Source organism: Oncorhynchus keta, chromosome 34 (genome assembly GCF_023373465.1).
Source record: "Oncorhynchus keta strain PuntledgeMale-10-30-2019 chromosome 34, Oket_V2, whole genome shotgun sequence".
NCBI classification, from domain to species: domain Eukaryota; kingdom Metazoa; phylum Chordata; class Actinopteri; order Salmoniformes; family Salmonidae; genus Oncorhynchus; species Oncorhynchus keta.
Genome location: NC_068454.1, coordinates 76,273,907 through 76,290,193, shown reverse-complemented (window position 1 = coordinate 76,290,193; position 16,287 = coordinate 76,273,907). Strand labels below are relative to the sequence as shown.

Here is a 16,287-nt window from a genome sequence, read left to right as displayed (position 1 = left end):
CTTCAAACATAAAGATATAAAACTGTATTTTTTTGTGAAGAATCAACAACAAGTGGGACACCATCATGAAGTGGAACGACATTTATTGGATATTTCAATTTTTTTTTTTTTTTAACAAATCAAAAACTGAAAAATTGGGCGTGCAAAATTATTCAGCCCCTTTACTTTCAGTGCAGCAAACTCTCCAGAAGTTCTGTGAGGATCTCTGAATGATCCAATGTTGACCTAAATGACTAATGATGATAAATACAATCCACCTGTGTGTAATCAAGTCTCCGTATAAATGCACCTGCACTGTGATAGTCTTAGAGGTCCGTTAAAAGCGCAGAGAGCATCATGAAGAACAAGGAACACACCAGGCAGGTCCGACATACTGTTGTGAAGAAGTTTAAAGCCGGATTTGGATACAAAAAGATTTCCCAAGCTTTAAACATCCCAAGGAGCACTGTGCAAGCGATAATATTGAAATGGAAGGAGTATCAGACCACTGCAAATCTACCAAGACCTGGCCGTCCCTCTAAACTTTCAGCTCATACAAGGAGAAGACTGATCAGAGATGCAGCCAAGAGGCCCATGATCACTCTGGATGAACTGCAGAGATCTACAGCTAAGGTGGGAGACTCTGTCCATAGGACAACAATCAGTCGTATATTGCACAAATCTGGCCTTTATGGAAGAGTGGCAAGAAGAAAGCATTTTCTTAAAGATATCCATAAAAAGTGTTGTTTAAAGTTTGCCACAAGCCACCTGGGAGACACAACAAACATGTGGAAGAAGGTGCTCTGGTCAGATGAAACCAAAATTGAACTTTTTGGCAACAATGAAAAACGTTATGTTTGGCGTAAAAGCAACACAGCTCATCACCATGAACACACCATCCCCACTGTCAAACATGGTGGTGGCAGCATCATGGTTTGGGCCTGCTTTTCTTCAGCAGGGACAGGGAAGATGGTTAAAATTGATGGGAAGATGGATGGAGCCAATTACAGGACCATTCTGGAAGAAAACCTGATGGAGTCTGCAAAAGACCTGAGACTGGGACGGAGATTTGTCTTCCAACAAGACAATGATCCAAAACATAAAGCAACATCTACAATGGAATGGTTCAAAAATAAACATATCCAGGTGTTAGAATGGCCAAGTCAAAGTCCAGACCTGAATCCAATCGAGAATCTGTGGAAAGAACTGAAAACTGCTGTTCACAAATGCTCTCCATCCAACCTCACTGAGCTCGAGCTGTTTTGTAAGTAGGAATGGAAAACAAATTCAGTCTCTCGATGTGCAAAACTGATAGAGACATACCCCAAGCGACTTACAGCTGTAATCGCAGCAAAAGGTGGCGCTACAAAGTATTAACTTAAGGGGGCTGAATAGTTTTGCACGCCCAATTTTTCAGTTTTTGATTTGTTAAAGTTTGAAATATCCAATAAATGTCGTTCCACTTCATGATTGTGTCCCACTTGTTGTTGAGTCTTCACAAAAAAATACAGTTTTATATCTTTATGTTTGAAGCCTGAAATGTGGCAAAAGGTCACAAAGTTCAAGGGGGCCGAATACTTTCGCAAGGCACTGTATACTGGAAGGGATGTATGTAGACATCCATTCTTACAATGTGTTAATACATGTACAATAAAGCTTGAAACTATGCAACTGAAATTATAGGCTATTACAGGTACTATCAAAACAAACAAAAACTAGACGCTTGCTTCGAAATGAGACAGTGTGCCAGACCACACAGCGTACTTTTACTGAGAGGTAGTGAGCTCGTCCAGACACCCGGAGGTCTTTGGTTTGGAGAGGTGCTCACAGACAGGGATGGCCGGGTGACAGCAGCCTGTGAAAACTCCTTTGCGTCATGGAGTTTCTTTGTTATGTTTGCTTTTGACGCACGAGTGACAACTCATACCCTTTTCCAGGTAGGCAACCCTCTGTGGGCTTTCGATGGAATAACTGTCAACTAAAAGAATGACACTTTCAACTTGGCACAGTTCAGGTGTGGGCCTACATAGTATTCTTTTCCTTGTTCTCCTCTCTCTTTTCTTTGGGAACAGATACGAGTTAGAAGCTATTTATCTTTACTATTGTTAGACATACTGACACAGTTGCGGGAGATCTTTTTTAGCCTGGGAAAAGCTTTATCACAATGTCCATTTTGGCCTGCTACTGTGGGCCCTGCATTTTCAAAACAAAACAATCAAGTTCTTCTCACAGCCTACATTGCTTACAAATGTGTGAGCAACTTTTATGAGCAAGACAATGCTGCTGGAGGACAGAGATTTGCAGAGGTTTCTAGATGTTGAAAGGCAGGGGTAAAAATAGATGACTCACAGCATTGGCCATCCTGTTGATTTGGGACAGACATAAGGCTGTTGATTTGGGACAGGATATCATGCTGTTGAGTTTGGACAGGAGGTCATGCTATTGATTTGGGACAGGATCAGGTGTTTTGATTTGGGACAGGGTCAGGTGTTTTTGTCCGAGGCTACAGCAGAAAATGTGCTGTTGAGGGTAATGGGAGACTGGCGTTGGGAAACACTGTACTAGGCTATCACTGACATGATCTTCTTAGTGTAAATAAATTATGCTAAAGTCAATGATTACACTTCATATGGCTTAAATATTCCAAAGTGATTCCCATCATTTATTTGTGTTTCTAATTATTGTTTATAGACAATAGAGAAAAAAAATGATGCACAAAAACCTGAGAAACGATTACTTTTTTCTCATTCCCATACCATAGTGATTACACTTGCGAGTCCACTCACAACGTCCAACAACAACCCAGCATACACTGCGTTACGGTCTTCCGGTGAGAGAGGACACAGAAACAGTCCAAGGTAGGTCGTGGAAGACTGCCGGAAAATCATTAATTTGTCGCTTTCAATTAATATACTGAGGTTCGGTATTGTTTTGTTTGTGTGGAAGTATTTCAATTAATTGGAAATAACGTCTGCCGTGCCACTGTTTTGATATACAGCCGGCTATCTAGCTGAGTTCAAGCTAATGTAGCTAGCTAGCTAGCCAGCAAGCAAGCCAACAATTACACTTGAAGCTATGCCAACTATGCTAGCAAGCTATGCTACATTATTTCATTCGATGTGGTTAGTGAGCTGTAATTTTAACTTTCTAGCTAGTCAGAAATCTCCATTAATGTATTGTACTTATTTGTTAACTAACGTGAGTTACCAGGAAATAAGGATTGATAAGTCACCTTCCATGACTGAATTCAAGCTAGCTAAGGTTACAACATCGGGGATGTCATTTACAAAATAGCCTCCAACACTCTACTCAGCAAATTGGATGTAGTTAATTACAGTGCCATCCGTTTTGTCACGAATGCCCCATATACTACTACGACCTGTATGCTCTCATTGGCTGGCCCTCGCTACATACAGTTGAAGTCGGAAGTTTACATACACCTTTTTTATTTAACTAGGCAAGTCAGTTAAGAACAAATTCTTATTTTAAATGACGACCTCAGAACAGTGGGTTAACTGCCTGTTCAGGGGCAGAACGACAGATTTGTACCTTGTCAGCTTGGGGATTTGAACTTGCAACCTTTCGGTTACTAGTCCAACACTCTAACCACTAGGCTACACCTTAGCCAAATACATTTAACATAAGTTTTTCACAATTCCTGACATTTAATCCTAGTAAAAATTCAGTCAGGTTTGTAGGCCTCCTTGCTCATATGCTTTTTCTGTTCTGACCACAAATTTGACAGGATTGAGGCCAGGGCTTTGATGGCCACTCCAATACCTTGACTTTGTTGTCCTTATGCCATTTTGCCACAACTTTGGCAGTATGTTTGGTGTCGTTGTCCATTTGGAAGACCTATTTGCGAACAAGCTGTAATTTCCTGACTTGAGATGTTGCTAAATTATATCCACGTCATTTTCCTGCCTTATGATGCCATCTATTTTGTGAAGTGCACCAGTCCCTCCTGCAGCAAAGCACCCCCACAACATGGTGCTTGCAAGCCTCCCCCTTTTTCCTCCAAACATAACAATGGTCATTATGGCCAAACAGTTCCATTTTTGTTTCATTAGACCAGAGGACATTTCTCCAAAAAGTACGATCTTTGTCCCCATGTGCAGTTACAAACCATAGTCTGGCTTTTTATGGCAGTTTTGGAGCAGTGACTTCTTCCTCACTGAGCGGCCTTTAAGGTTATGTCGATATAGGACTCGTTTTACTGTGGATATAGGTACATTGGTACCTATTTCCTCCAGCATCTTCACAAGGTCCTTTGCTGCTGTTCTGGGATTTATTTGCACTTTTTGCACCAAAGTACGTTCATCTCTAGGAGACGGAACGATCCTTCCTGAGCAGTATGGTGGCTGCGTGGTCCCATGGTGTTTATACTTGCGTTCTATTGTTTGTACAGATGAACGTGGTACTTCAGGCGTTTGGAAATTGCTCCCAAGGATGAACCAGACTTGTGGAGGTCTACAATATATTTTCTGAGGTCTTTGCTGATTTCTGTTGCTTGTCCCATGATGTCAAGCAAAAATGCATAGAGTTTGAAGGTAGGCCTTGAAATACATCCACAGGTACACCTCCAATTGACTCAAATGATGTCAATTAGCCTATCAGAAGCTTCTAAAGCCATGACATAATTTTAAGGAATTTTCTAAGCTGTTTAAAGGCACAGTCAACTTAGTGTATGTAAACTTCTGACCCACTGGAATTGTGATACAGTGAATTATAAGTGAAATAATGTCTGTAAACAATTGTTGGAAAAATGACTTGTGTCATGCAGAAAGTTAATGTCCTAATCGACTTGCCAAAATTATAGTTTGTTAAGAAGAAATTTGGTGAGTGGTTAAAAAACAAGTTTTAATGACACCAATCTAAGTGTATGTAAACTTCCGACTTCAACTGTATTCGTTGCCAAACCCACTGGCTCCAGGTCATCTATAAATCTATGCTCGGTCAAGCCCTACCTTATCTCAGCTCACTGGTCACCATAGCAACACCCACCCGTAGCACGCTGTCCAGCAGGTAAATTTCACTGGTCATCCCCAAAGCCAATTCCTCCTTTGGCTGCCTTTCCTTCCAGTTCTCCGCTGCCCATGACTGGAACGAACTGCAAAAATAACTTATATCTCCCTCTCTAACTTTAAGCATCAGCTGTCAGAGCAGCTTACCGATCACTGTACTTGTACACAGCCCATCTCTGTAAATAGCACATACAACTACCTCATCCCCAATATTGTTTTTCTTTCTTTCATTTTGCTCTTTTGCACCCCGGTGTCTCTACTTGCACACAATCCTCTGCACATCTATCACTCCAGTGTTAATGCTAAATTGTAATTATTTTGCCTATTTATTGCCTTCCCTAATCTTACTACATATGCACACACTGTATATATATTCTTCTATTGTGTTACTGACTGTATGTTTGTTTATCCCATGTGTAACTCTGTGTTGTTGTCTGTGTTGCACTGCTTTGCTTTCTCTTGGCCAGGTCGCAGTTGTAAATGAGATCTTGATCTAAACTGGCCTACCTGGTTAAATAAAGGTGAAATAAAAATAATAAACAAGCTTTCTATCGATCTGTCTATCCTAGTTGTGAGTTGTCATTGCACTAGCTATGACCTAGTCAAATACACAGCTGTACAGGCTCTCATGGATAAGTATTTTGCTAGCTAATAAGCCTATCTGAACTAGTCCATTCCATATTCTATTATCATGACAACAAGATAATTTCCTACTGTGTGCAAGTGTATAGGTAGCTTCGGAAGCCCAGGCCAGTCAACAAGGGCAGATTTGGAAGGATGGCCTCGTGTACAACTCATGTTTAGTTTCATGACATTATATGACATCTCCCTATCGATGTGTTTCAGTGTTGACATAGTGAGACCGCCAGCTAGCCAGCATGTCTGACGTTATTGAGGAGAAGATAAAGAACTACAGGACAGCTCCCTTCGATGCCCGCTTCCCCAACACCAATCAGACCCGCAACTGCTTCCAGAACTATCTGGGTAAGTTAGCTAGCTGATCAACTACTTCTCTTTTCTGACCTGACACGTTCTATCTCCCTCTCTTTCTCCAGCCCTGCCAGCAGTCTACTGCTCATTTCTACCTCCCAACTGACACACACAATGGTGAAAGGATAGGATACTTCTGGCCATCAGGCTCTTCTGCCACCCTGAACACTCTTGGTTCCCTTCCCAGCAATTTTCTTCTTCTTCATAAAGATAAAGATCTGGGTTGGTTAACAAAACAAGGATTGTTATCTGAAGGCCAATTTTAAACTCATTTGCCTGCACTTTGAATCATACGGTTGATGATTTGCAGTTGATGTGCATTGAAAACAAGTGGTATTTGCTCTCGAAGCATTGATGCATGTCCAACTTCTTAGGTTGATAAGAGCCCCATGAGAAGCACCTCCTCAGTGATCTAAATCACTATCGGTTCACATTAGACCAGATAGAATGTTGGCTGTCCCTCAGCTATTCACCAAGGTACGCCATCATAAGAAAACTGTCTGTACTGTCTGATATGTCCGTTAGGCAAGGGTACTACTTCGGTCTTCAACACTCGTTTAGTAAGGATAGCCTAATGTATCTGTCGGTGTACTTCTTTTTTTTTACGTTGCTATTTTAGTCATTTAGCAGACTAACAGAAGTGAGTGCATACATTTATTTTTTCTGTTTCATACTGGTCTCCCGTGGGATTCAAACCCACTACCTTGGCATTGCACGCGCCCGTGCTCAACCGACTGAGCCACACGGGACAACACTTTTAGTTTGAATTAGTGTCAGATTTCTGTTGACATCATTTAGCACATCAGATAAGGGTCCATTTGTGGTTGCTGTTTGCATTTAGATGTTTAGGTTCAGAAACGTAACACCAGTGTCAGTAAAAGTTATATTAACTGTCTTAATGCTTACCACTTTATTCTGTCAATATTAACTCTCTCCTCCCTCTCTTTCTAGACTTCCACAGGTGCAACAAAGCTTTGTCAGACAAAGGCCAGGAGGTGGCTCCCTGTGACTGGTACCAGAGGGTCTACAAGAGTATCTGTCCCATGAGCTGGGTACGTATGCTGCTACTGTGGCTCATAGTATGGTGCGGGCACTCCTTTATAAGGTTAAGCAGATCTATAGTGGCAAACTATTCAAACAATTTAATTTTTTAATTTTTTATTTTACCTTTATTTTACTTGGCAAGTCAGTTAAGAACAAATTCTTATTTTCAATGACGGCCTAGGAACAGTGGGTTAACTGCCTGTTCAAGGGCAGAACGACAGATTTTGTACCTTGTCAGCTCGGGGATTTGAACTTGCAACCTTTTGGTTACTAGTTCAATGCTCTAACCACTAGGCTCCTAAAGGAGTGGGCATACACACAATGCCCCCTAACTGCCTTCCCATGGTTGTGTAGTATTATCAGCAATGATTGGACCTCCCTAGAGATGGATGATGAATCACTTTAAACAGCTCACGTTAGAACCTACATTCACTCACATTAGCAATGCCTCAACTATTCACAATGTGCCAACAGTCTGAGCACCACATTCCATAGAAGCCTTTAGTAGTTCCGGCATGTCTAAACTCTGCCAACAGTCTGTTCTGACATGTCCACTGAGTGGAACAGTTATGAATGTACCTGTTCTTCTGTGTCTCAAATGTCCTTACCTGAAGTGGTAGTTGGTATACAGTGTGGACCTCTGTTATGTTGCAAGTGTTCATACACTCTGTTTGTTGTGAGTCCAATAACTGACCATGGTCCCAGTCTGAAGTCGATTCCCTACCCCCTACCCTTAGACACTTTTCATAGATCTGAAAGCATGGGATGGGTGTAAAGTGAAGGCAGAATGAAGGCTACAGTAGCTACTGTGTTATAACTGTATGTTACACTGATAGGCAGTTTAACCTTATGAGCGCATTTCCTCCTGCAGGTTGCCAAGTGGGACGACCAGATAGAGGCCGGAAGCTTTCCCGGCAAGATCTAAAATGGTTGACCTCAGGACTTTCTGTTAGCCACACCTTCAACTTTGACCCCTGAAGCATGCCTAAGGACATGTGTTGACCACGTACCACACCATTCTAAATGTTATTAACAGTGTTACTAATGAAACAAACACTTAATAAAAATACGCACTAGTTTTGAACCTGTCTGGTGGTGATTAATTTGGTATTTTATTAGGATCCCCATTAGCCGTTGCAGCAGTTACTCTTCCTGGGTCCACACAAAACCTAAAACGTGGCAAAATACATAACACTGATAGACAGGAACAGAAACACATTTTAAATAAGAACAATACAACTAACAAAGGTCCTGTACTGCATATATATATATACACACAGCATATACATACAAGATTTTAGGTCGTACAGCAGGGTTCTCCAACTGGTGGGCCCAATCAGGCCCACAGGTTATTTTATTTGGACCCCCAAGTTAATGCATTTTTAAATTGTTGGACAAAAGACTAAAAAAACACCAGCAAAACAGCTCAGGGATTTAAATTTTGGTAATCCAAAGTATTCCCACACATAATAGACATTTTATTGTATATGAACGTAAGCAAGGTTTGACATATTTTTTTTATGTGGTCAATTTGCAGTCTACAAATGATTTGTAGTTCGGTCCGTGGCTGAATCTAGTTAATGATCCCTGTCATACAGGGTCAGAGGCTGTGAGGTGTTGCCTCACTTTGTTTTGTTTTTTAACTAACTTTGCTACTTGCCTGAGTGACCCGAGTTGGAAGTGAGTTCCATTCAACCATGCATGATACAGTACTGTACATTACCTTGAGTGCATTCTGGGTTTGAGGACCATGTAGTGACCCCTGGTGGCATGTCTGGTGGTAAGTACTGTGTCAGCTGTATGTAAGTGAGATACAAACAATTTGGAAGAGTGATGTGGTCAATCTCATCTACAACCCATTCTCGCTATTTTGACAGGGTTCTTTTTAATTTGATATACCACTTAATTCAGCTGGACATGTTTGAGTTACAATTATGTTTCTGTGATAGTCGGTCTATTTAGTTGTTGGTCATTAGGAATGCATTTTTTTGACTGAGAAATTCCAATCAATCTTATTATACATGTTATGACTGGGCTCAGTTACGGCATAGACTGACATTGATTCTGCAGCATCCAAGTCTTCCATAGCAGCTAATCTCCATATAATGGCAGTAGTCATTACTAGAAATAAGTTCAATGCAATGCCCACTTTGTAACACAGGGTGGCAGTGTTGGATTAATTCAAGGCATTTCTGTTGACGTAACCAGTTTCTGCATACTGGCAATCTTGAAGAGCTTTCTGATCAGTGAGAATGTCTGCAAATTTTTGTTTAAATTTTTTTTTGCCATATATCATGACCACATCAGTGGAGAGGAGATGGAGCATGTCTGAGTGCATATAACACACCACAAACACCTCTCTCTCCCCCTCCCTCTGACTATAGCAGGCTTTCATAGCTCCCTGGCAGAGCAATGTTATTGGCTTAGCGAGAGACCACACGACCAGTGGAGATGTTGGCTGATTGGTTTCCCTGGCAACAGCTCTGCGACCACAGACAGGATGTGACAGAGGAGGGAGAGAGTGATAGACTACACAGAAGTCATGTCTGTCAATCCCACGTAATCAAACTTTTGGGTCCCTGTCAAATGACCAAATTCCTTTTGTATTTGTCAGGATTTACTTGTTTTTGGGCTGAAAGCAAACACATTCCAAACTAGACTTAAGCATTGCATGTCATTCTGATTTTTTATGGGTAGTTGAAACTGTTTCTTATGCAGGGTTTTCCTTCTCAGAGGTGGTGCCTCTACATCCCTCTCATTTTATAGATGTTTCATAAGTAGTTGGAGGAGGACAGGCAGGGTTTCATAGGCAGTGATGTCTTGGAGGAGAACGGTCAGGGTTTCATAGGTGTTAGCAGTTGATGTTACTCTTCAATAACACAGAACCCAAAGAAAATCAGGGGGAGGAAAATAGGTTTATTGAAAGAGAACAAATCATGTGGGGAGGTAGATGATAGATGTTAATTCTCCCCTGTCCTCAGTGATTCTCCCCTGTCCTCAGTGATTCTCCCCTGTCCTCAGTGATTCTCCCCTGGGATTCTCTCCACAGAACAAAGCGACACGGTGTAATTTATAAACCCCAGCCCTAGCCTGTGGTTGACAGATTAGAATTCCTTGTAGTAAAATTGGGCCAATGACCAAATAACAAGTATTCTATTTTAGAATCAATGTACAGACGATTCAGACCAATGAAAATGTGGCACGCGTAGGAATGAGTCCAGGACTGACATTCCTACACAGCTTCTAAACAGATGTTGAACTTAAAACCAACTATTTCGTTAGTACTCTCTTGACCTTTAGTCCTCTCGTCCTCTGCATTGTATATTATCTTAAAATATTCTTACATAGGCATGACATCTTGGAGAACGGGCAGGGTTTTATAGGCATGACCAATAGGAGAACGGGCAGGGTTTCATAGGCATGAACAATAGGAGAACGGGCAGGGTTTCATAGGCATGACCAATAGGAGAACGGGCAGGGTTTCATAGGCATGACCAATAGGAGAACGGGCACGGTTTCATAGGCATGACCTCTAGGAGATGGGCAGGGTTTCATAGGCATGACCTCTAGGAGATGGGCAGGGTTTCATAGGCATGACCTCTAGGAGAACGGGCAGGGTTTCATAGGCATGACCTCTAGGAGATGGGCAGGGTTTCATAGGCATGACCAATAGGAGAACGGGCAGGGTTTCATAGGCATGACCAATAGGAGAACGGGCACGGTTTCATAGGCATGACCTCTAGGAGATGGGCAGGGTTTCATAGGCATGAACTCTAGGAGAACGGGCAGGGTTTCATAGGCATGACCTCTAGGAGATGGGCAGGGTTTCACAGGCATGACCTCTAGGAGATGGGCAGGGTTTCATAGGCATGACCTCTAGGAGAACGGGCAGGGTTTCATAGGCATGACCTCTAGGAGATGGGCAGGGTTTCATAGGCATGACCTCTAGGAGAACGGGCAGGGTTTCATAGGCATGACCTCTAGGAGATGGGCAGGGTTTCATAGGCATGACCTCTAGGAGATGGGCAGGGTTTCATAGGCAGTGATGTCTAGGAGAATGGGCAGGGTTTCATAGGCATGACCTCTAGGAGAACGGGCAGGGTTTCATAGGCATGACCTCTAGGAGAACGGGCAGGGTTTCATAGGCATGACCTCTAGGAGATGGGCAGGGTTTCATAGGCATGAACTCTAGAAGAACGGGCAGGGTTTCATAGGCATGACCTCGAGGAGAACGGGCAGGGTTTCATAGGCATGACCTCTAGGAGATGGGCAGGGTTTCATAGGCATGACCTCTAGGAGATGGGCAGGGTTTCATAGGCATGACCTCTAGGAGATGGGCAGGGTTTCATAGGCATGACCTCTCGGAGAACGGGCAGGGTTTCATAGGCAGTGACGTCGAGGAGAACGGGCAGGGTTTCATAGGCATGACCTCTAGGAGATGGGCAGGGTTTCATAGGCATGACCTCTCGGAGAACGGGCAGGGTTTCATAGGCAGTGATGTCTAGGAGAACGGGCAGGGTTTCATAGGCATGACCTCTAGGAGATGGGCAGGGTTTCATAGGCATGACCTCTAGGAGATGGGCAGGGTTTCATAGGCAGTGATGTCTAGGAGAACGGGCAGGGTTTCATAGGCAGTGACGTCGAGGAGAACGGGCAGGGTTTCATAGGCATGACCTCTAGGAGATGGGCAGCGCTTCATAGGCATGACCTCTAGGAGAACGAGCAGGGTTTCATAGGCATGACCTCTAGGGTTTCGTGCAGGATGGAGGTTGCAAATGGAAGTCATAGTGGTCGGCTCTCACTGCATGGTCACACTTCTGAGAATCTGTCTGCTGCACTTGGTGACTGGTTCCTGTTCTCATTTCACAGTTTCCTGTTTCAGAAAAGGAAGTTGGCTCAAAACTCACAGCTGCAGACAGAGAAAGACAGAACAGCAGTATCCCTCCCCAAGTTTTGAAAACAGAACTCTTCACCAACCGTATATATTTCTTGCACTCATACCTGAATTTGTCTTATCTTTCTGGCACTGATTCTGCTGATAACGGCTATTTTGAAGAGGAGTCTACTCGCAATGACTGTGATATGTGGTTGTTTTACCTTACTAAATATATTTGAATGCACTGGCCGTGAGTCATTCTGGTTAAGTGTCTGCTAAATGATTCCAATGTAAGACGTTTTTCAGAAGTGCATACACAAAATGAAACAGCAGCAGTTCTTCCGAAGTGAGACACACACGCACGCACGCACGCACGCACGCACGCACGCACGCACGCACGCACGCACGCACGCACACACACACACACACACACACACACACACACACACACACACACACACACACACACACACACACACACACACACACACACACACACACACACACACACACACACACACTGTAACTGCAGCAGTATGTTGACAGGTCCATTACTAGCAGAGAGAACAGTGTCTATCTAGTCCTTTCATTCACTGTGTTCCTCCACTCTGTGTTCCTCCAGGCCTCGTTTGTTCTAATTAAGAACATTCTTCACTTCATACCCTCACCCTACCCTCTTCCACAATGCACCACAGACCAGCTCCAACAAGCCCTGGCCAGGCCCTCTCTGTACGCAGCCTGCCTCTGTTCTGTACCAACAGACATCCATCCATCTTCCAGGTCAGCACACCTGTCACTACCACGCCAGTATGTCCTGTCCTCTTGGAGTTTTCTCTCTTTCTCTCTGTTCTTCTCCCTCTTTGTTCTGCTGGGGGAGTTCTGAATTTAGAGAGGTAGTGTGTTGGCTAAGTATAATAAATCCTTTTTTGGGCCATTTGTGAGGGATAAAAAAAGTAATATGCTCCATAAAAGAAAGCAGAATTGGTAAGAACAGCAATATTTAGTAAACTAATTATTATGCAGTAGTCTAGGCAGGAGAGTTTGTCAGGTTCCAGACAGGGAATTGGTGGGCAATGAAGATTAGAAAGTGTTGATCGAGATTAAAATGAGCAGGCCATTCTTACTGTTGTTTTACCACCCACTGTGTCGGTCTCATGATTTCTGCATGACCGTGCTTTTGTGTCCGAACTCAGTGGCCATAGTCTTTTGTTCTCGGGCTTGCGGTGGGCAGCACAAAGCTTCCATTCACCGGGGCTGTTTGTTCTCAATCTCGCAATCCGCACGCATTCCCGAGCACGTCGTCCCCCAGATTCAGTCAAGCGCAAAAAACAAAAATATTGTTGCGCCACTGGTCCACACATTACAGTATTTACAAAACACATCGACTCAGAGCTGATGGATCGTCTGGCATTTAAGCCCAGAACAGCGCCTAACCGGCAGCTACATCTCCCTGGCTGTATGCCGCCAAGACCATACCGGCAAAAACAGCTTCTCATCTGTGGTAGGCTAAGTGAAAAACGTGATGCGCCTCCTCCTGTAATATTTTATTTTTATTTATAAGGGTGGGGACAAGTTTACCATTGACGCTGCTTCACTCAACTCTGCCTCACTCCTTACACCAGTACATAGTTTAGTTCGCTTCTTAACTATCTGTAAAAAGTGTTATTAGCCTTAGCCTATTTAGCCAGCTCAAACCAGCTAATCTCCCACTGCCACGATGGATATCAAACATTGGCTCCGCCAAAGTATCCAAACAAAGCCGAAGGAGTGCAATGAGCAGCAGCAGCAGCATCAAACCACAGAGGCCGCCACCAAGCCCAGCAGTGATGATGCTGCCGAGTTCCAGCTAGCTCCGCGTGCAGAGCCTTTTCCCTCTGCCAGGATAATAATGGCTCCGCAGCCCATTCCACCTCCGACTGTTCCTGACAATCTTGGAACAGAGGAGCCAGCCCAGGTTAGCCTAGAATCCTACCCTAGCTGTAGGTTTTCTGTCCAAAAACATTTGTTTAATAGCAACTGTATCATAGGAAGAGAGTGCCTGGAATACATGGTTACTACAGATGAAAAAAAAAAATCCCATGTCGAAAGTTCTGTGTTGGGTCCAATGTTAACGCAAACAAGGCCTTCACCAAATCTGGGTGTTCTAACTGGAAGCATGCTATTGATACTAATGGATTCGCTAGGCATGCATAATGTGAAGAGCATTTTAATTGCACTGTACTGTGGAAAAGAAAAACTAGTTTGGGTATGGGTACTCAGGTGTATATTGCACAAATCTGGCCTTTATGGAAGAGTGGCAAGAAGAAAGCCATTTCTTAAAGATATCCATAAATAGTGTTGTTTAAAGTTTGCCACAAGCCACCTGGGAGAAACACCAAACATGTGGAAGAAGGTGCTCTGGTCAGATGAAACCAAAATTGATATTTTTGGCAACAATGCAAAACGTTATGTTTGGCGTAAAAGCAACACAGCTCATCACCCTGAACACACCATCCCCACAGTCAAACATGGTGGTGGCAGCATCATGGTTTGGGCCTGCTTTTCTTCAGCAGGGACAGGGAAGGTGGTTAAAATTGATGGGAAGATGGATGGAGCCAAATACAGGACCATTCTGGAAGAAAACCTGATGGAGTCTGCAAAAGACCTGAGACTGGGACGGAGATTTGTCTTCCAACAAAACAATGATCCAAAACATAAAGCAAAATCTACAATGGAATAGTTCAAAAATAAACATATCCAGGTGTTAGAATGGCCAAGTCAAAGTCCAGACCTGAATCCAATCGAGAATCTGTGGAAAGAACTGAAAACTGCTGTTCACAAATGCTCTCCATCCAACCTCACTGAGTTCGAGCTGTTTTGCAAGGAGGAATGGGAAAAAATTTCAGTCTCTCGATGTGCAAAACTGATAGAGACATACCCCAAGCGACTTACAGCTGTAATCGCAGCAAAAGGTGGCGCTACAAAGTATTAACTTAAGGGGGCTGAATAATTTTGCACGCCCGATTTGTTAAAAAAGTTTGAAATATCCAATAAATGTCGTTCCACTTCATGATTGTGTCCCACTTGTTGTTGATTCTTCACAAAAAAATACAGTTTTATATCTTTATGCTTGAAGCCTGAAATGTGGCAAATGGTCGCAAAGTTCAAGGGGGCCGAATACTTTCGCAAGGCACTGTACTTTCATTAGCACATGGAACCAGAAAAGTAACACTAGGTCGTTGCTGCAAATGAGAACGTGTTCTCAGTCAACTTACCTGGTAAAATAACAAATAAATAAAATTAAAATAAAAAAATCTGCTCCTGCACCATGCTAACGGTCTGGGAGGACAGGACACCATCTATCAGCACACTCTCTAACTCTTCAGAAGTCAAATCACATACACCCAAGTACTGCAGCTGCCAACACAACATCTATTTTCTGTCATTGACATTCAATTTCTGAGGTACAGTTGATAACCATTGCTATGAACATTAAGAAGCCAACCTTACTGAAGCATATATCACTCATTGGCCTATTCCTCTGTGCTGGCAAAGATCTACTACTCACAGGCATGTTACTTTTTTTGGTCCACAAAATTTGTGCACTGGGCCTTTAATAGTCCTGTATTGTAGGATATATCCATCTGCAGCACCAGTGCAAGGAAAACTGGGCAAAACTCAGCTTGATCATGACCATGTCCATCAATGCAAGGCTCAGGTTCCGAGATCCTCACCACACATTCCACCTCACTTAAATCTCCCTCATTCACTTCCATTTCAAATCAAATGTATTTATAAAGCCCTTCTTACATCAGCTGATGTCACAAAGTGCTGTACAGAAACCCGGTGGCAGAAGCACGGTGGCAAGGAAAAACTTCTTAGAAAGGCCAGAACTTAGGAAGAAACCTAGAGAGGAACCAGGCTCTGAGGGGTGGCCAGTGGAGATTATAACAGAAGATGTTCAAATGTTCATAGATGACCAGCAGGGTCAAATAATAATAATCACAGTGGTTGTCGAGGGTGCAACAGGTCAGCCCCTCAGGAGTAAATGTCAGTTGGCTTTTCATAGCCAATCATTCAGAGTATCTCTACCGCTCCTGCTGTCTCCAGAGATTTGAAAACAGCAGATCTGGAACAGGTAGCACGTCCGGTGAACAGGTCAGGGTTCCATAGCCGCAGGCAGAACAGTTGAAACTGGAGCAGCAGCAAGGCCAGCATTTCACCTCCTGAACTCGGTCTGGTGGACAGTGCACTCTGTTTGTACTTGATCCCAGACTTCTTCTACAAACCATCTTCATCAAATTCCAATTCAGCCTCTGCTTTCCTCATTCTCTTCGACCTCTTCTTTCTCTTTTTCCTCCTTCATTCCCTCTTTCGAAATCCATCTTTCCGTGT

The 16,287-nt window shown here is 43.2% G+C and overlaps 1 protein-coding gene across 3 annotated transcripts; it reads left to right on the top strand.

Annotated features, from left to right (window-relative positions):
- The first annotated feature begins 2,740 nt into the window (after positions 1 to 2,740).
- Positions 2,741 to 8,121, top strand: LOC118371237 (cytochrome c oxidase subunit 6B1-like). Of its 3 annotated transcripts, none has more exons than XM_035756611.2 (5): positions 2,746 to 2,837; positions 5,471 to 5,524; positions 5,850 to 5,987; positions 6,945 to 7,045; positions 7,909 to 8,121. In XM_035756611.2, the coding sequence occupies exons 3-5, from the start codon at positions 5,882 to 5,884 to the stop codon at positions 7,960 to 7,962; spliced, it is 261 nt and encodes an 86-aa protein (XP_035612504.1). In that variant the 5' UTR covers positions 2,746 to 2,837; positions 5,471 to 5,524; positions 5,850 to 5,881; the 3' UTR covers positions 7,963 to 8,121. The 3 variants fall into 3 exon arrangements, with proteins under 3 accessions (XP_035612503.1, XP_035612504.1, XP_052350906.1); XM_052494946.1 differs by lacking the exon at positions 5,471 to 5,524 and adding an exon at positions 4,388 to 4,529 and having other exon boundaries at positions 2,765 to 2,837; XM_035756610.1 differs by lacking the exon at positions 5,471 to 5,524 and having other exon boundaries at positions 2,741 to 2,837.
- The last annotated feature ends 8,166 nt before the right edge of the window (positions 8,122 to 16,287 follow it).